The 21,464-nt window shown below is 41.5% G+C and overlaps 1 protein-coding gene across 5 annotated transcripts in view; it reads right to left on the bottom strand.

Moving 5' to 3' along the window:
• The window catches only part of SHROOM2 (shroom family member 2), a 142,422-nt gene that overhangs the window by 7,592 nt on the left and 113,366 nt on the right, over positions 1–21,464 (bottom strand). For 4 of the 5 annotated variants that reach the window (XM_027890250.1, XM_027890251.1, XM_027890252.1 and 1 more), the window contains 2 exons: positions 19,539–19,811; positions 11,691–14,531 (listed from right to left, as the gene is read on the bottom strand). In XM_027890250.1, the coding sequence (XP_027746051.1) occupies positions 14,265–14,531; positions 19,539–19,811 (540 nt within the window). In that variant the 3' untranslated portion in view covers positions 11,691–14,264. Of the gene's footprint in view, positions 1–4,675; positions 4,681–8,721; positions 8,724–11,690; positions 14,532–19,538; positions 19,812–21,464 lie in introns of those variants that run through there. The other variant, XR_003571925.1, reaches the window with a different exon arrangement.

Here is a 21,464-nt window from a genome sequence, read left to right as displayed (position 1 = left end):
TGTAGGAAGTAAGTTAATCATTAACATATTATAAAAATATGAAAGCTTTATCACATGCCATTTATTCTAATTGCTTTAAAACACTTACCAAAGCATATAGATAATTCAGTTTTCTCTAAGATACCCGTTCAGAAAATCTGCCTTTTTGATTATATGATTTTCCATCTTGAGACCACGATGCCCCTGCCTGACAGCCTGAAGGACACGGAATTCTCATCTGAAAGAGAACAAAGTGATTTCATAATCCTTTCTTCTTTGTTAGATTTTTCTTCCTGTATTTATGCAGTGGGAATAAATATAGGGGCAAAGGAGGAGGGCTTCCAAGGAGTAAATTCAAGCTGAACTGGTCTCTTGATGGACTGTGGTTGGCAGCGCCCATACTTTAGTACAAATAGTACTGTGTTTGCTATCCCAGATGCTTAACTACACACACATTTTTTAAAATTATGTTTGCCTTGCTTCATGGTTTTCCCATGAATGTAAACAATGGTTCTTACAAATTGGAAGAATGTTCTTAACTCCATTCTGATTTCTCCTCTTTGAACCCTATTCTAAACTCTGCTAAAGTCCAAATGAGGAACTGGTACTTCAGTGGGAGGACATTTCAAAGCCTGGTGTTAAAAGATGGGTAAGTTTATTTCATAGAAATATCCTGAAATGGGAAGCCTCATTGAAAAATTCTTCTTAGCTGTAACATGCAACATGGTTGGTCATTGCCACCACTAAAGAAGGCTGAAAAATGTCATTAATTCATATCCTTCACTTTTCTGCATCACCTTTAATCCTCTCCTGCTCTGTCTTCCAGCCAGTACTGACTCCCTGGTTTCATGTGCAGGTAACGCAGTCTAGTCATGGCAGAATCTTGTCATCTTCTGTCTTCTGCAGCTCTCCAGCCTGGAATCTCCTCTCTGGCTCGTCACAGCTGGATGGGGTTGGTTTGTTGCACAGGCAATCTCAGCTGCTCAGGCTTTGCTGTTGCGTGACAAAAAGCCCAAGACACAACAAGGAATCCACCCGATGGGCTGCTGTCACCTGCTAGACTGAGTATGGCCTTTTGACATGCTAATGGGCCTGCTGATTCAGAAGGACAGCATCCTTGGGCAGTAGGCAGCTGGCAGATAGATTCCTTTCCTTGCATTTAATAACTGTGTGAAACAAAATTTGCAGACAAAACTACTGCTGATTTTACACATGAAGCTGCTGCATGCAGCCTACTTGACTAACTCTGTATAGGAGTGGCATCCCCTACACTACTCCCAAAACAACAGTTTTTTGCTCCTCAGTTTCTCTCTGACCTATTCCTCCTCAATCAGTCCTCCTCAATGAAAAAATATCCTCTGACCAATCCTCCTCAATGAAAAAACCGCAAAAACCAACACAACAACAAAACCAAACCCACTGTGATGTTTTGGAGATTAAACTGTACAGAAAAATAATGATTTCAATATATTTGTCAACCACCATCAGTGCAGTGAAGTTTAATTCAACTGGAAATCTACAGTGCTTAATCTGTGATAACATAACCAGCAGCATAAGCACAATCACGTTAGTGAGAAATACAATATGCACAACATGAAATGGAATCAAGACAGGAAGCAAATGACAGCCTTAAGTGCTTTTTCTTCTCAGTGTATGATTACAATTTCCATAAACACATTCCTTTTTACTGTAATAGTGGCAAATTATTAGGAAGCAGATGGAAATTAACTAAGTTTCTGACTACTATATTTAAAGGAACACATTTTACACATCAGACTTTATTGCTCTTTGAATGCTGATGGTTAATACTTTCTTCAGGCAGAAAACATTTGCTTTCTTTCTCCTGTGGCCTTGGCCCAAAGCACATTGAAATCAGTGGAAATAGTTCTGCTGACTTCAAAGACGTTTAGATCAAGCCCGGTCCCTTCTGTGGTTTACAATTTCATTGTTCAATACCACAGAACAGGAAATATTTGTTTCAAGTTATTTTTCCTTTTATTTGCCATGCTGAAAAAAACCAGCCTGAAATCAAGAGGCTGTGGAAGATACATTGCCCAACAAGCAGCAGCAGACAGAGCCTGTAAATAGCTCAGAGGCTCAGGTACAAGTACTTTCTCGCTTTTTTTTTTAAGACAAAGGTTATTTCTTCCAGGAAGTACAGCAGGCTCCCTTCATGCAGCTTGCCAGTCTGTGACCTGTGATCTGGGGATTAGAGTTGTTGCCTCCTCACTCTTGGTCACTCACTGCTTGACCTCAGTGGATTATCAGATCAATACCTGTCCAAATCCAACACTGCACCTAAGTGTGGGCCAATAAACCCACGGCTTGAGTCTCAGAAAAATATTCACATAAACACCTTTCCTAACTGTGTATACCTTTATAGGTGAACCAAGTTGTCCTTTAAAACCTGTGAAATTCAGAGATGAGTCAACTCTACCAATCTCAACACAATTCACATCATCAAGTGCTTCACAGTCCAACAGCAGTAGACCTTTTGCCTGTTTTGCCCATGCCTCTTCAAACATGGATCACAAATACATTGTCAACAGTATGTTAAATGACAACAAAAAGCAACAGTTAAAAGATGAGAGCGTGTTTTCAGCGAGCGCACAGTAACCTCATGCCAATTGCTGCCCCACTGTTGAGACAAATCCCATGAAGAGCCCACTGGACAGCTGAAGAGATAAACTCCACAGCTGTTGCAATAACAACCCCCCAAGAGCAAGACGGGCTTTTGAAAGGGTTAAAACCCCTTGCATTTCATAGCACACACCTGAGGAAGGGGAAAGAAGGTCTCCAGGAGAGCAGGTTGGGAGCCTTCCAAGTGGGTTGGCTCCGATGCTCTGCAGGTGGAGGCGGCCAGAGGTGGTGGGATGAATGAGCCACTGGAGGGAGGCTCCTTCCAGTGTTCCTAACCATGGCCCTGAGGCAGTGGTGCTCTTGTCAGTGGCACAGCAAAGGGCTCAGTTGTTTGACAGCTTGGCTTTTGCTTTTAGAGTGATTATCACTGTCTATCCTGCCAAGTCTGGCTAGGGCTGGGAGGGTGCAGCAGCCAGGCTGCCCAAGGCTTGCTCCTGAAGAGAGGCACCTACTGCCAACCTCAAGGGGCTCCACAGGGAAACACTACACATTATCAGACACTTAACTCAATCCCAAACTACACTGCCCCTATTTATAGCTGCCAGCGGGTACTGCTTGTTTTTATGGTTAATCTCATTGGCTGGGAAGTTCTCTGGCTCCAGAGAACACGGTAATAGTTTTGTTGTGATTATGTCATTGTATTTTAGTGGCTTTGATTTCATTTCTGTCTTGTGAAGTCCCAAATAAACATTCACAATGCTCAGTCTCCACCATCTTCTGTGTTAGTTCCACTTGTATTTTTTGTCCAGTGTGGGTGGGATTTAAACATGTGTTTTAGCCTAACACTACAGTGGACTCTGACATTATATGAGGGAAATTATATGTTGTCCCTCCTAGCAAGAGAGACTGTTCAATGTCCCATTTAGGAATGGTGAGCTAGGGAGCCTGTGCTTCATCCATATCTGAACTTGCTTCCTTTCAAACAGTTTTGTGCAGCATAATATCCCTATCAATGGTCAAATACTTTTTAGTGCTTCTTCTATCCAAACTACATCAGAGAGCTTTTGTCCACCATCTACACCACTAGTAGTGTCCTCAGAGACCCTGCTAACACGTTAACATCTCTTCTTTTTGTCCTTGACTTTCCCTGGATTGCCTTATAACCGAGCTAGAAGACTCACAGAAACTTCCACCAAAGAAGCTGATCCGTTTACTATTGGCCAATTAAAAACAAGGGAGAAGTGGGAACATACAAAGCACAGCTGCCCTGACTATCTCTAGCAGAGGTTGTTAAGACATTTTCTTCAGAGACCAGCAACTGTAGATCCTTTAGAATGGGCTCATTATTAGTTTTTAAAGAAAAATTGAGATGAATATTACAGACTCAAGAATTTTAAGAGGGGTGATTTTACTGTGATCGTGACTCGACAAGGGGCTGATTTAAAACCAATAAGATTTTTCTCTGGCTCAGAAAGAAATCCGTGTTTTTTTCCTGGAGATGCAGAACAAAAGCTTGCATGCATGAAATGAAGGGCTGCTAAAATTAGATGCACTCTTGTGGTTTGGGTAGGCTCCTGGTTATTCCCAGATACCCAAAAGTAGGTCATTCAAAGCGTAACAAAGACATTTCCCTCAGACTTGACATTTTAGAGGCAATGGAAAAGACCACCTGATGGGAGGATGTTATCAGCATGTCACACTTGGGTTTCACTCTGCCTTGGCAGTGTTTCTGGACTGTGAAAAAGCTGCACTGCTACGCCACCAGTCTTTTTTCACTTCATTGGAGCTGCTTTAGCAGCTCGCTCATATCAGCTGTTAGAAGTAACAAGAAAATCAAATAGCTATGACTTTTCATTAAAGGAAATGAAAGTGAGAGATCAATAGAAACCTTTAGCTGGTAATGTAGTATGTGGGTTTAACAGCTTTACAAAGTAACTCCCTGCACAAATAATGGGGCACTATTAAAGTACTACTTTAGGAGAAACATGTGAATCACCAGTTGCTCATTAGCTGACCATGGCCACGATCTCAGCTAGAGGTCTTCAGGATCTTTACTGACACCCTAAAAGGGTTTCTGTGCCTTTGCCCCAGTTCCTGGCTATCCTCATACCTGAACAATCACTGTGATCTTTCATCTGACTAGTACTCTGTTTAGATTATTGCAATAGGAAATAGATAGAAATGTTCTGATGATCCAGAACATAGATAAAATAGGATACTGCAGAAAGCAAAACAAATTTCTTATGAACAACCTTTCTGGCACAAGCTGGGTGCCAGTGGAGAGCAGAAGGGTGTAGTTTCATGAAGAGCTCCAGACAGGGCAAATGCCTTAAATATGTGAAGACCAGCTGGTTTTCAAAAAGCATTTTGTTGCAGCAACTCCAACTCAAAAGCAAGACAGCTCTATTTTTCATCCTTGTGCTGGTCTGTCATTTACCTGGGCACTGGGGGAAAGGAGTGTCAAACTTTCCCTCAAAGCACTCCATAGCCAGCTTACAAATTACAAGGCAAAGGAGATGAAAGGCCATGAATTATCCAGTGATGCTGGCTCCAGCACATGCAGGGGACAGTTTCAAAAAGTCAGGACAAGCACCTGGAAGAGCTGATGAAGAGGGGAACATTTTTAAGGACAGCTAAATTGGTTGGTACAGAAGCGCTGGTACCAGACTTGCTCTCATACACAACCTCAGAACACACGAGAAAAACCAAAAGCAAACTTGGTTACTAATCAAACTGGTATAAGTGGAACAGTTTATGTCAATTCCTATAGGTACATGTGTGGAGAGGGTCTGTAATGGAAGAAAAAAGATAGAGCCACGCTGCCTGAAGTGCTCAAGCCCCATTGGCAAGCCAAGGGCTTGCAAATTCCCACCTATTTTCCTCACCTGTCAGCCTACAGAAGCCACATGTTATGATTACTTTTGCTCTTTTAAGACCCCAGTTATAAAACTGCAGGCAATCTAAATATTTACTGAAGTACTCACACCTTGGTATGTGACCGTGTAATGTACAAACAGCAAACAAAAGGTGGATTTATGGTGACCATAAAATTTTCATTCCAAACTTCCTGACTTCCAGAGGCTTTATGGCCAACCTTCACACTGCACTTTCCCTGCTGTTCATGACAAAAGCACTGCACTCCTGACACCCTTAAATATTTGCACCTAATTTCTGCTGTCATGTATCCATCTTGTACTCGCTGGTTCTTGACAGGGCTTCCTCTGCTTAAACAAGCCTCTTGTATGTGATGCTCAGTAGCACAAACACAGCAACTTTTAAATCCCAGTTTTGATTAGTGAGTGCTCTTGGGTTGTGTTGTTATGAGATACTCTCTCTACTCTAATAATTTACATGAGTCTCTTCTCTCATTTTGCAGTTTTTCAACACCTTGGCATTGGACGTGGATAATGAGATTAGACACAATATTTTAGAAAGTTTATGAAGTTTTCAGTAATATTGCATCGCAAATTACTACTTCCCCATGTTCCACTGCTTCAGCCTTTTTCCTAGAGCTTAGAGCTCATGTGAGCTGTTCATTCACTGTGACCCCACACAGTTTTTGAGAATCACTGTTATCTGGTCTATATGTAATCCCCTTGTCCATGTGATCTCCACCACTTGCTTTTGATTAATTGCTTTGCGTGTCACTGTATGAAATGATAATTTGTTTGAACACACCCAGACTACCAATTTTGCTCTATACAACTTTCCTCTTCACTGTTTGCCATTTATGTGGCAAACACTGACCATTATCACTGGGCTTCTGTTGTAATCATCTCTTGTTGGCATGGTGGAACTGCCCATTGCATAAAAATGCTGGTCTAAGTAACTCCACCTTTGCAAAACTAGTGAGCCAACAAAGTTTACTCACATAGTTCTTTTTTCCATATTGCAGCAAAAATAGAAAGAAAAGCTTGCCTTTTTTTTTTTTTTTTAAATTCTCAAACTATAATTGTAAACAAACACACAGAGGATTTGGAGAACAGGGTAGCTGAACAGAGTCTTGTAAAAATCCCTGCATCCTAAATGCCAGAGACATATCTTCTGTATTAAAACCAAAAAGATGCAGCACATGCAAGCAGTTGACGAATGGACCTGCAATTAAAGCTGCACACCACAACATCTTGGCTTTCAGAATTTAATGCTAAGTTAGGGACCCAAGGCATGGATTAATCCCACTTCTGATTTCAATGCCTAAATTAGCTTTATCTGCCAAGAGAAGGAGAGATAACTGGGGTGAATCAAGTTCTTTCAGCAATCTTACCTCAGTTTGGTTACAGAGAGAATCAAGGCCAATTAGGCTCCTAATTTAGGCCACTGGCTATATCCCTAAACTGCAATCCAGATCTAGCAGCCCATGCATGCTGAGGAGCTGGACTTCAAAACTGGTATTAATATCAGTGTCTGAACCCAGGCATCTCAGACTATGAAAAAAAAAGCGGGATAAAGGTGCATCTGCAGTGGTATCAACAACGTTTGGCACTTGGGCTGCAATTACACAGCACTGTAAGCTTGAATTCAGAACCTGATATGATATCCTGCATCTGGAGGTGGTTGAAAAGCTGGACATGAGCCAACAGTGTGGGCTTGCAGCTCAGGAAACCAAATGTGTCCCTGAGCTGCATCAAAAGCAGCATGGCCAGCAGGGCAAGGGAGGTGATTCTGCCTGGAGTGCTGTGTCCAGCCCTGGGGTCTCCAGTGCAGGAAAGATGTGGACCTGTTAAAGTGGGTCCAGAGGAGAGCCAGGAAGATGATCAGAGAGTTGGAGCTGCACTCCTATGATGACAGACTGAGAGGTGGGGTTGTTCAACCTGGAGAAGTGAAGGCTCCAGGGAGACCTCATAGCAGCCTTCCAGTACCTGAGGGGGACCTACAAGAGGGTTGGAGAGGGAATTCTTTCAAGGGCATACAGTGACAGAACAAAGGGGAATGGCTTTAAACTGAAAGGGGGTGGGTTTACATTAGGTATTAAGAAGAAATTCTCTACCGTGAGGGTGGTGAGGCACTGGAACACATTCCCCAGACAAGCTGTCAATGCTCCATCCCTGGAAATATTCGAGGCCAGGTTGGATGGGGCTCTGAGCAAACGTCTAGTGAAAGGTGTCCCTGCCAATGGCAGAGAGTTGGAACTAGATGATCTTTAGGTCCCTTCCAACCCAGACCTTTCTATGATCTGGTAGGGCACTGGGGCACATTCTGGTCACCCTTCTACATGGACTATTTCTGTTTTCTAATTCACCGTTTGCCTGCCATGAACTACGTAAGGTCCTTGGGAAGAGAAACCCAAGATCCTTCACTCACTACTGATACCCAGATGGCAAGGCTGAATATTGAGATCTTCTTTGCTTCTTGCTGTCTAAATCATGCTTTCCTGGCAGCACACAGTGATCCACCTTAAAGAGGAACTGGGTATTGCTCTGCCCTCAACCAGACACCTGGTATTAAACTCAGCTCTGAAGAGGTGGCAATTAGGGAAGCAAAACCCCAGAGAATAAGCCTGGTCACTCACTCAGTAAATGTGCATTGTGCTCTACAAGGTGGAAAACACCCTCATCTCCCAGCCTGTGTGACTAAAGCATCTCAGCATGCCTAGCTAGCTGGGCTATTTGGTGAATTTAGGCGGATCACAGAGAAAGGATGACTTCTTCCTCAAAGGATAACTTCCTCAATGCTCCTTAGTGCCAGAGAGCTGTGTCAGTGTCTCCTGAGCCAAGAAAGGGAGCACAGAACTGAATGCACAGAACAGCATAATGGTCTCTGCACACGGTGAGATCTGAGATTCTGAAATTCCAAGCCGTTCCCTATAACTTTGATTTTTCAAAGATGCTTTAAGGTTTTTTCACACTACAGTAATTAAAAAAGCCTGCCCTAGCATATGGAGACAGTATGGCTCTGCTGTATCACGCATGGAGAAAGAAAAACAGGAAATTCACAGTTCTGAAGCACTTTACCACTGGTATAGTTTTTCTTCCTTCAGGGCACTGATCCTTCCAGGTTTTCTCGGTTTTCACTTCCCTTCGATCCGTATCACCTCATTAATAAAAACAATGACTCCTCCACCCCTTTCCAGTCAGTGCTGGCCACTTCGATCATCACAGCTTGATTTCCCTTTTTATCTCTGGAGGAACCATACCTGCGTGAGAAAGCTGCTGAAGTTGTAACTCCTGGGAGTGGCTATGAATAGTAATCACAGCACTCATGCTTTTCATATTTAGATAACTGAGATAAACAATCTTATCTTCCATCGCTTATTATTTAGCCTGCTACTGCTCATTGTATTTACATTTCTCTGAGGCTGTTTAGAAGAGACATAGTGTAAAAAACACTCTGAAGAGCAGACAGCTGGGAAGTGAAAGAGATGTTGAAACTAAAGGCTTGAAACAATCTTCATTGGAAGATTTTGTTAATTCCTCTTAGGTTTTGGACTTTACAGCTCTGCCGAAACAGTGTTTTGGTAAAATGCTTGTGACTAGACACTCATTACCAGTTTACAGAACATGCTCTCCATCAGGTGCCCAGCAAATGATGCTGTCACAAGGACATCAGTGAACTAACAACTCTTGGTAATGCCTGAGACCACAGCTTTCCCAGAGCCAATCCTGGCTCCTCTTATGGAAGCTGCTTGGAATGAATAAAATTTAGTTAATGCAGTTGCAACTTGGTATGCGCTTAAGAAAAGCCTTTCTTTCACTAATCCCATTAAAATGTATGAATACACATCTAAAATTCTTGGCTGTTCTCATATGGGACTCATAGCACGCAGGAATCATTGAGATACTGTTTTGCTGAAGATTTTATATTACTGAAAGTAAGTATGATTTTTTTTTTTCTGTGTCTTTCATCACCTTGTACATCTTCAGCTTCACAGTCACAAATCCATGCTTTTATTAAAAAGTGTTAAGACAGGCAACCACGAACAGCAAATTAAAGTGTTCCAGTAAAAGAGGACGTGCAGTGGGAATCTGGATGTTCTCTAGTGGTGCTTTTTCATTTCAGGTTAAGAAATAACACCTAGTGAGCAGGAGATACACAGAATTCCTCATTCTGCTTCACCCCAGAAAAGGAGCCAGCAACCACTGCATTAGGAGTCGAGATATTCTTGGTACCCCATCCATGGCACTGGCCAGCACCACACAGGGCAGTCAAAAGCAGCAGCAGGCAACAGGCAGTGACAGTGTTTCAGTTTCTTGTTAACTTCCCCAGTCAGCAGTTTGTTGAATCAAGGAGAATTAAGAGGAAGACAGAATTAGACTTGCATCAAGAGCCTCCACTAAAATTGACATGTTTGGCAATAGCAAGAGGCACAACCTAGTTACAAGGCCATCTCCCTCTGGCAAATTTAGCAGACTGCCTCCAAGACAGAGATATCAAAGCATCTAAAAATGAATATTGTGAGGATTTTTAATATAGGAAAAAAATGCATTTTACTGGTCTTGTTCTCAGGAAAGGGTCAATTGCTGTGACTAAAATAAAACTCAGCCTAAGATACACAACTGCCCAATGGCCCACGTGGCTACAACCAAGAAAAAGGTCTTTAACGTAGCCCATCTCGAAAAGACACTTGTAGGTGTGCTGCCATTGGTCTGTGTGAGAAATTACCTCCTGCTATTGAACTGCACTGAATTTATTTCAATTCAAGTTTTCCTCTGAAATGTATTAAATTAATCTACTTCAAATGGAACATTTTATTCATAGAAATATTAGCAAAACAGTAGGTAGGAAGAATGAATCCCAAGGCTTCAGAGGTGAGTCGCTAATCCACATGGGTGATCCATTTTACAGTTTGTGGATCACTGTAATTAGTTAGGAACTGTAGTAAGTAAACATGATGACCAATTTACCACTGCTGACAACTGACAATATATAATCCACTACTTTAAAGATGCAACTATTAATTTTTATAACATTTACTCTGTATGTCCACCCAAGTATGTAGGAAAACCAATTTATACTCTGAAAATATCTCTAAAACTGAGAAGCCCTTAATTACAATAAACATCTGAACTTCTGCAGTAAATGACTGGACACTAAAATAGGAGTTGTTATTCTACTGTGTATCAAAAGGCCTTGCAAGAGCTATTGGATTGTCAATAGGTTACTTCAGCTGTAAAAACTGAGACAATTAAGTACACCAAAGTTAATCATTAGAGCTTGATTAGGAAAGAACACTATGAAATGGTGATTCTTGAAATCTGAGGGTCTCAAACACCCCACAACAGAAAAAGAAGAGCCTAATTTCAGTTGAAAGACATGCAATTTTTGAAAAATTCAAATAGTACACAAAAACTAGACTGATATTCCCCTAGGGCTGCCATCCTGGATTATACCTATTGCTCATGACAACAGGCACTAATAGGTGGGTCTGTGTACAAAGAGAGAGGGAAAAGAAAGGGGTGAAAAGGAAGTTTAGAAAAACCCTACAGATACCCAAGAATTTTTCCTTCCCTAACTTCCTTTTCACAGATAGTTTCTTTGATAAAGACCTTCATAGAAAATTACGAACAAATAATTTCCAGGATGATTCATCAAGCTATGATCCTGTGATCTGTGGTCACCTCCAGTAAGAATTTAGGCACGCTTGGCAGTGTTTCCCAATAAGGCAGAAAATTATGCAGTTAATCTGAGAACCCCCATTAATTTGAAATTAAATAGTTTCTGTGGAAGTCTGTTAGAGTTGGAGAGTTCACAGTGATCTGTTCTTGCAAAAAACCTTGAGCATCACTGAGATACAAGGTATCCACTCTAAACATGGGATGAAGCTGGAAGAGTGTAACTGCCCAAGTGGAAAAGTCTAAACTGCTTCCCTGGTATATACCCTATAAGTGGTGAAAGACTGATTTATTTTATCTACCTCACAACACATTTTCCTTTGTGCCATCTCCTATTCACACACTTAAAATACTAAATAGACATGAACACATTTCTGGTACTTACAGAGGGAACTTGAGAATGATCAATCGATTACCCAGCACGTGAAATAAGCTGCGAAAAGACAGCGAGCTACATCAGACCATGGGATAACTGGCCTGGCATTTATAAGCTCAAAGCACTGCTGACAGGCACTATGAGATGGCCAACACTGCCAAGCAAAGCAGTGGCTTTTGACATTAAAACTGTACACAGAGAGCAACTCTACATTGAAATATACAGTTTATTTTTCTCAAAGTCAAGCAATACCATTTGTCAGTAGGTACGTGTTAAGTGTCAGGCAGGAAAACTGTACCTTTTCACTCTGGGCTGCAGGATCCAAACAGTTGAAGAAGCCTTGTGGAAACTTTTCACTATACAAAGAGATCTAGAATTGAGAACAACAAAGGATGAAGAAAACAGCCATCCCCAGGATGCCAAAGGCAAAACATTAGCACCAGATTTTTCCAAAAAGCAACAGTATAGCTATTTACAGATTTACATATAACATTGGGAGGCAACCACCTTCAGCTTTCCTAGGGTGAGAGGTTTTCAAGAGTTTTAAAGAAGGAAAGGAAATAGTGTCTACACAACTGTTCTGTGAAAAGGATAATACATATAGCTTTCACAATATTGCTACCTTTTATCAGAGATCTAACTCGAAGTACTGTATACAAACACATTGCAATTATATTATTATTCACATTTCACATACACATTTCAGAGTAACCACAATATGTAAAATTTTTAAAATGCCACAGATAAAACAATGCACACTTTTCTCCAAGCTAAAAGACAAGCATAATTTATGTTTAGTTTTGGGTCTGTTATGGTTAAGGGGTAAGTTTAAGGACAAAGGGATCACTTGTCCTAGGAACATAGCAGCATATAACTGTGAGATGTCAGAAGACTACATTTCTGAACTAGGAGGGAGAAACTAAGGTCAGCTGTAGGTCTTGTAAAGTGGTAGCTCCATTTGACCTCAACTGATACACATCAACATCATTTAATTAAAGATTTGGTCCAGGTTATACAAAGTAGTGCACTATAAGGTGGGGGCAGGGGGCAACAGTCCTTTTAATGTTTGCACCTGTCTGTAAAGGAGCTGGTTCCAGAGGACATTTTGCTCCCCAGTTCCCCAGCTCGCAAGGAATTCACTGATCAGCACCTCTCCAGTTCCCTCCCCACAAAAGAGAGGATTTAGTTAAGAAGGACAGAAAAACTCTTGTGAATGCTGCCATACTGCAGGAGTAGTGGGAAGAAGTCTCTTCTCTCTTTTCGACAGCTGACTACTTGGATTTTCAACCAGTTTAGCTACAGACTGGCATCCACATCAGCCTTGAAAATGGCTTGTTGGGGAACGTATTAGTCTGAGGAGAGAGAAATGTTTTCCTTACTACAATGTAAATGGCACAAAGTCACCCGAGACTTTGTCTGCAAAACTTTATCTTAACACAGAATGTGACATTTAGACACTACAGAATTTCTCTGTAGGCACCTAAGCAAATCCGCACAACCTATTACTGCACTAAAACATGAGTTAGCACCTCTTTTTGGAGCTACTGTTATAAGCCAACGGTAGTATTACGAGAACACAAGCAGTAATCTGATACTGTGAACTATCATCCTCTCCTTATCACTGTGCAATGGAAAACAAACAAACAAACAGCCCCACTTCTGTTCACAGTTACAAAGCAGAGTTGCTCCAAGTAATGCACAATATTTACAAGGCAGAAGTGTTTATATTGCATTCGGTAGTCTGAGAAAGAGGAATGATCGGCAATATGTAGGTCAACTTCAATATAACTTAACTGTCTGTATAAAACCATCACACTGTTGAGCAATCAAAAGGAAAATAGAAGCAGTGTCCTTAACCCACATTTATTTGCATGAAGGGTTGTGGGTTTGGGGGAAGAATAATAAAAACATGCATAAAAAGCACAAGAAAGAGCAAATGAGCCTTCTAAATAATTTAGATGAAAAATGTTTTGATCAAAATCAGCACAGTACTTCCAGCCTGTTTCTTAAATCAAGTACAACTTGGTAAAGAAAATCACGTGCACTGCATTAAAAGGGTGTACAAATATGTCTTGCAAAATAATTTAAAAAAAAATCTTCAGCAAGGTAGCTATTAGGTGATTTGCAAGCTGTTTAAAAAGTGTTTAACTGAAACTGATCCTGAAGTTATTTTCTGCAAGGGGAAAGTGCCACCCTATATACAACATTACAAAAAAGTGTCTGATGCCACAGGATCAGAGTGACACTACATTTCAGCAATCTGAATATATTAGCTATAAGATACACGCTTCCCCTATTCAATGTGTCTTAAAAAACAAACAAACAAACAAACAACAAAACCCCACTAAATGTCGAGCTTCTAAATTTGTGTGCATTCATGAATTGCTGTTGGGTTTCCCAGCAGTCTGTGCAGCATCTGAACATAAAGAAAGTATACAGCCTATTCTAAAAATCATTGTTCGCATGCACAACTGCCACAGACTTTGAACATACTGAGCAGAAAGGTTAAGAGTCTGTCCTTTTCTGTGGAGCTTTCTGCAAGTTAGGCAATGAGAAACAGCTGTAGAGTCCAGCAATAAAAATGTGTCCTAAAAAATTAAATACATCATTCCAAAAAAAATGAAAGAGCGTTATTGCTGTTGTGAGAGCTATTTTTCTCTTGTGCACTTGTTTCTCTACCAGACACTCAGGCAACCCAAGATACTCGTTTGTATACTTGGAACCCCTCCCCTTCCCTTCCTTCTTTCCCATTTTTCACATGGTTGGTCAAACCAGTCCCCTCATTTGAGCCGCTCAGGTTGGAGGCTATCGGTCAGACACTTCAGCTGTTCTTCCCCCAGCTTGATCTTGTCCTCAAGCTCCCGCTGCTCAATGATCAGGGCCGACTTCATTTTCACAAAGTGCTCATAGTCTGCTAAGTTCTCCTCACTCAAGTAGTTTGCCAAAATGTCAAAGACAATGCGCTCTCGGCGATCCAGGTTTTCCTTCAGCTCCTTTGCATCTTCATGTTGCTGTGTCAGCAGCTTTTGCTTATCTACCAGTGTCCGCTTAGGAGAAAAGAAAAAGAGTTAGAAATTCACTGGGTTCACTAGGCTGGGACAACAGCGTCAGTGTTTAAGTCTCAAGTCTGTTTTATCTGCAAAGACAAAGACTTTCTTGAGTATTTAGAAAGATAGAAAAGGAGTGATCCTTTAAGTTTATTCTAATAAAATGCATTAACAAACAGAAAAAAATGTAAATCAATGAAAGATGCACCATTACTTTCTATTGGACTCAACAGCAATTACCTCAAAGATTCCTTTACTATTTAATAGTTCAAAATAGCTGTATAAAATACAGCTGCCTTTGAAAAACAGTTCTTCAAATTAAGACTTCACTCAGTAATGTCTTACACCTTCAATACACAGCACTGACAGCTGCGGTTCCAGAACCCAGAAACAGACCAATTTGTCTGTCCAACAGGAGCGATTTGTTCTTACACAGCTTCTGACACTGTACTTAGCAATTCTGCTGCATCCACACACCTTCCCTATGAGACGTGAAGTCATGTGGTCTTCAGACATGAGCAGGAAAGAAAGATGAGGCAAGAGAACAGAAGTGAAGCAAAAAAAAAAAAAAAAGGCAAAATAGGAAAAAGGGAGATTGAATGGAGAAACACAAAAGGAAAGAGGAGAGCAGAGGACAGGAGCTGTGCTGTCCATTCCATTCACAAATACAAGCAAAGAGGCTGAGGTTCCTCTCCCCCTGTTTACACAGTCAACCTGTCTGAGTCCCATTTGAATCATTCGGCTACACTCCTTTGGCAGTGTATGGAAAGAAACAGGAGCATCGTTAATCTGACCTTTTTCAGATGTCTGCCTAGAAGTGATTGCCTTTTTCCAGTGACAGAGCATGGCTGGCCTACAAGAATTCCTGTAGAAACTCCTGAACTTAATTAAAAAGTGCCCCCAAGAGATACCAATCTGTAACTTTCAGCTTTGCTTCGGAGATGAATTCTCTTTGAGAAGCTGACTTCAAATAAACCTCAGTCTGTTCAAACAAACGCGTCCATTTTATTCATTTGCACTTTCTGTTAAATCACATGTGCTATTTAATAAGCTTCAAGGATTTACAGAGAAGTGTTTTTGCAGACTGTACAACAGGATCTCTTAAGATGGAAGAACAAGACAAAGGGAGATACAGACCACTGAGCTTTAAAAAATTTACCTGCCAGAGCTGCACACATATCCTGTGCTGCCTCTTTTTCTACAGACAGTCCAAAGCTCAAGAGTAAAATGTTTTCAGATTTGTGCTCTCAATGAACTTAAAATACACAGCCTAGATTAACTCAGGATTCAAGACAGTTAAGGAAGAAAAGTCACAGAAATCACACACTATTAGAAAAAACAGAGTTTAATCTCCCTTTGAGCTTATGCCAGGGGAAGAAAAAATCCCCCTGCAAGTTGCAATCAGAACTATCTGATGCAAAGAGATGGAACTACAGTTCTGCTAAATTCACCAGGACAACCAGCAGATAGGCCCAGGGAGTGTGGCTACACTGCTCTCGAGCGCAGCTTTGCCCGTGTGTACGCTGAGCAGCAGCAACAGAACTAGACAGAGTCTGATGAACACAAGAGGGCACAAATCAACCAGCTGGTACCTCAGTTGCAGAGTTACCTGCATAGCCCTGTGATGACACAGCTGTTTTTCAAGCCACTTGTTATGATTGTCAACAGACACAAGAACAGTCAGATGTTATGTTCTTCATGGCAGTTCCTGAGATTTAAGTTGCATGGTTTCTTCTACCAAGCCTATGGTGTGACTTTCAGATGAACACAAACAACGTGGTAAGTTTAAGAAAAGCAAACACTACTTAAGTTATGAACTTTGCATGACACCTTAGTACCTCTGTCCTTGTGGAGGTTTAGGGAAAAACTAAGGAAAAAGCGGGATGCAGAAAGGACAAAAGCAGATGTGACACCTCTTGAATTTGTTTTTACCTCTGTCAAAGATGACTGACACCAGAAAACCTGTTTTGAAGGGTAAAGTGAAATATATTGTAACAGGTTCAAATCACCATTCTCGAGGAGGTTCTCTGAGCGATGGGTAAATGGCTCACCCAGGCTAACAGAGTAAATGATGTCAGATGGTTTCATTTGACCATCTTCAACCAACTAAAGCCAGGCAGAGTACAGAAGAGTTTTTTTGCACTGCTCTGAAGCCCCAGCCAACATCAGCTATCTGAAGCTCCTCTGATAGAACAATCTTTCACTCTTTCTGTTGAGAATCTTTCTCAAGAGCTGTTTGCTATTTTGAAACACAGCCATAGAAAGGTGAACTCTCTCCATGTATCTGATTTCCTGGGATCCAGTTTCTTAATGACTATCCTTGGTACTTGCCCCTGATCTTGCAAGTCTTGGGGGTTTAGGGACCCGATCACCTCTGTGGATTCAATGCTGGTTCAGTGCTTCAGTGTTCTCAACACACAGGACAAGTAATGAGAAGACACTGGCCTTGCTGCATGGAATGGAGGGGGCTCTTTCTGATGAAGCTCCTTCCAGAAGCTTGAAATACCTGATACTGTTCCCTGTGGCAAAAAAAGACCTATGACAGAGCATCTAATGGTCAGAAAATCTGCTAAGCTGCTGCTGATTCCTAGAAAATGGAAAGCTATCAGAGCAACGTTTATTAGACAACATCAGCCAAAAAAAAAAAAATTAGTGATATGATCCCCAGGGATGGAAGTAAAATCCCCTGTTTTATTTGTATGGTACATTAGTGGTTCACCAAATATTATCATTTGACCTATAAGACACTAAAGGACAACCAAAAAAGCCACAAGCACCAGTCTAAATTCAAAGAAATGCATATGTAACTCTACATGATTTATAGTCAAAATACCCCAGGACTTGATCTATCTGAGAAGCATCTCTGACCAACACTTCTAGATATATTTCATAGAACTATAGAATGGTTTGGGTTGGAAGAGACCTTAAAGATTATCTAGTTCCAACCTCCCTGTGATGGGTAGGAACACCTTTCACTAGACCAGGTTGCTCAAAGCCTCATCCAACCTCATCTTGAATATTTCCAGGGATGGGGAGTCTACAGTCTCTTTGGACAACCTGTTCCAGTGCCTCATCCCCCCTCAGTAAAGAATTTCTTCCTAATATCTAATCTAAACCTGCCCTCCTTCAACTTAAGGCCATCCACCCTTGTCTTATTGCTACATGACCTTGTAAAACTCCCTCTCCAGCCCTCTTGTAAGCTCTCCTTAGGTACTGGAAGGTTGCTCTAAGATCTTCCTGGTATTTTCTTCTCTGGACTGAACAGCCCCAGTTCTCTGTCTGTCTTCATAGGACAGGGGACTCCAGCCCTCTGATCAACTCAGTGTCCTCCTCTGGACATGTTCCATGGTCATGGTCGACGTCTTTCTTGTGTTATGGGCCCCAGAGCTGGATGCAGAACTCCAGGTAGGGTCTCACAAGAGCAGAATCTCCTCCCTCACCCTGCTGGTGATGCAGCCCAGGGCATATTTGGCTCTCTGAGCTGCAAGTGCACATTGCCAAGTAATCCACAAACACCCCCAAGTCTTTCTTTCCAGGCCTAGTCTCAATCCATCTCTGGATGGATCTCTCCTGATGATTTCTGATGGGTTTCTGATGCTACTACAACAAGACTTCGCTGCCAGTGGATGAGAAGATGAATGGGCATTAAAATACACTAAAGATTTGGACTTCTGTCAGTATAAATTTGACAGCAGCGCACACACACAATTTCTGACTGTCCTTACTACAACACCTCCTCACCACCTTCCTTTTCCAGACCTAGCCAGTAAGCTATTTTTATCACAGCTCTCAAACTGTGTTTCCTATACGCACATATCATCTGGTAGCTCTTTCCCCATTAGGCAACTGCAACCACATTTAAAAAAAAAGTCTAATGAGGCATTAAATTTCTTTAAGTGCCAGAAACTTTGATGTGCCCTCTAATAAGCTGTCAAATACCTTCCCTTCACCTCAGTAAAAGAGGGGGCTGAACTGCCATTAAACAAGTATGTTAGGGCCAAACAGCAAAAGCACAGCTTCAGATTAGTCCCAGCCCTTACTGGTTCTTATGGGTGAAACAGTGGAGCAGGCTGAACAAACATACCATGAAGCCACAGCCCGTGGAAAAAATTCTGTTACAACACTTAGGTGGACTGCTGGCACTTCACTCCACTCCAGCTACAAGCCAAAAATCCTACTTCACATTCATTAAACCGTAGAAGTTAAAATCACTTGACACACAAACACCCTCCACCCTCGATATTTATTTTAGCCTAAGTTTCACACATATCTACATCTCTCCTTCGATGGGTATCTGCACTGCCAGCTATCTCCTTCCCAGCTAAGGCCTGATGGGATTCGAAGATAAACTGCTGCAAGCAGAGGTGGGATCCAGGAGGTAAGAGCACCTTGAATGTTCCTTCTCCTGAAATTTTTACGTCTATGGGATTCCTCCACATCACTACCAGGCTATTCTGCTTGTGTAAAACATGTTTTCTAGTAAAAAATTCTTTTTGCAATGCCTACCCTCTGCAGCACCCCCCTCTGGTTTTGATTGCTCTTGTTCCTTGCTGGGCATTGTGGAGGAAGCTGTAGTAGCCGAGAAATGTTTTCTTTGTATCAACCTTACAGATTTGTATCAAGATCTTGAGTATAAAGAAGTCCTTAAGGTGCATTACAGCATGAACACTCCTTTTCCCATCTTGAATTGTTAGAATATTTTTGTTTGCCTCCCTTCTGTGCTCTCATCAGTAGACCCCCTCTTTCTTTAACTTTTGCCAAGAAGTCCGTTTTCCAGTATGGTGCACCCCTAACCCACTTTTCTTAGCAAGCCACTTGTAGTTTTAGTATTCCAAGAAAAGCAAGGCAAAGAGAAAAGGTTAAAGAAATCTAAAACAAATGGCCTGATGAGATTTATCCACTCATTATCCCTCCTCTTGAGCTCGGCAATTTAGATAAAGAAAACCAAACAAAAGCCCCCACCCCAGCTTGACTAAATGAAGCGATATTATTGTTGGCTTTTCTCACCCGTTCTTCCGGAGCAGTGCTGTCATCCAGGTTATTAAGGGCATTTTCCACGCGGGCCAGACGACCGGACAGTGACAGCAGGAGGTTGACCACTTTGTCAAGGTCTCCAATAAACATCTTGAATTTGTCAAACTCATTTGGTTTGCAAACCTCTTTCACAATGGCCTCTACCTCCTCCCCCAGAATATTGTTTGCTTGGATGTCTTCCAGAAGTGTCTCCCGTGCTTCTCTCAGCACCTGCAGCTTCCTGCTAATGCTGTCAATAAGTTCTTGCTATGGAAAATAAAGGAGATAAGAATTTATTAGCACTACTGTATTTTTCCCTACTTCTGAAACTCATGTCAGCTGGCACATCAATACATTTTAAATTCCCACGAGGCTTTGACAATGAGTGTATTACAAATAAATACGTATCTAAGTATATGTCTAAGGTCTATACCTTTGGATTCAAAGGTTCAGGACATAGCTCTACAATGCTCAGCCTGAGACCTGTATTAAAGCAAATTACCTTGGTTGCAAAAGATGAAGGAATTCCACCCCATCAACAAGCATTCCTGCTTCTTCTTTAAACAGCTTCAAGGACTGCTATGGAACAGCATAAAGTACAGCACATCCTTTTCTCTCTAAATACCAGGTCCATGACACCTTGCTGAAGAACTGCACTCAGGAACATACACAGTACCAAAAAAACAATCCTGTATTTTCCACGTGATGCAGTTAAAACTAGGGCACTGTGTAGCTTTTTCTTCCTTTTTGCATAATATTAGTGTTCCTCCAATAGCAACCCTTCCACTCAGAGAAAATCTTAGCGATAACAGTGCCTTCCAACATTTCTGTAGGGAAATCACAATCCCTATGGCACAGAACAGGGAAGAAAAGCCACTGTGTTGTACAAAGCAGCCCTGTCCAAAGCTGTGCAAAGTCGCTCTGCCAAAGGACCAGACAAGAGTCTCTGGCTGCCACTGTCCCATGCCAGGTGGATATATCACCTCACCTGCAGTTTGGGAGGGGCTTCTGTACTACAGTCCCGCACCGCCTGAGAAGCACATGCACTGCCTTAGAAAAAACATGTCAGGTGCATCACAGGCAGAACCAGACAAAGAATGCATATCTTCTCCCTCAAATGAACCTGTGGTCAATCTGTGCTGCCCAGTTCCTTCCCTGCATTTGGGCAAGAGTCCTCAGCCACCCACCAGCTCTCACTTGTGCACAAAGGGTAGAAGTCAGTTCAGTTAGTTGTCTACCCTAACATGAGATGAATCACACCCTAAAAATGCCTCATTCATTTAAATGTAGATGCCTATTTGGTCTTCAGCTAATTTAAGGTAAAAAAAATTCCCAAAGCATTCTCCAAACATACACCTCAGTGCAATTTCTGAATGAAAATTACATCCTTTAAAATGGTCATTATTTCACAGTACCCGTTGCCTTTTTTTTTTTTTTTTCTTTAAATTACTTATGGCATTCTTTAGGAACTCTGCTTTCTATATGCAGGTCTGATTACAAGCCTTCATGATTACTGAGAAACATACTGATAGCAGCTGCCACTGAACAGTCATTGCCAATTTATTTTCGGAACAAAAAAAAACAAAACAAAACAGTCTGCCATCTTAACAGAAAGCAACTACACCCTGAAAATTCAGGAGCCTTTTTGAAAGTAGAAATTCAACCCATGGATTATCCACACTGGTTTTCTCCTTTTTGATTTAATGTACTCAGTCCAGGTTAAGCAGGATTTGGGCTATCTGTTAGTCCGGGTGCCCAAAAGATTAAGGTAGTAAGCAGTTCTACAGATGCCTGCTTTACTGACTGATTAATCTGCAGGATTTGATTTCCTCCCCCTTCCCTCAATGCAAATGCAGTTTGATTTGGATTATGTAGGTCACAGTGCTACGCTCTCATTTCCCTCAGATGACATGCACTATG

The sequence above is a fragment of the Empidonax traillii genome, unplaced genomic scaffold (assembly GCF_003031625.1).
Source record: "Empidonax traillii isolate 1590-97213 ecotype Southwest subspecies unplaced genomic scaffold, ASM303162v1 scaffold282:size975252, whole genome shotgun sequence".
NCBI lineage: Eukaryota > Metazoa > Chordata > Aves > Passeriformes > Tyrannidae > Empidonax > Empidonax traillii.
The sequence above is the reverse complement of the archived record's forward strand: the minus strand, read 5'-3'. Positions and strand labels throughout refer to the sequence as shown.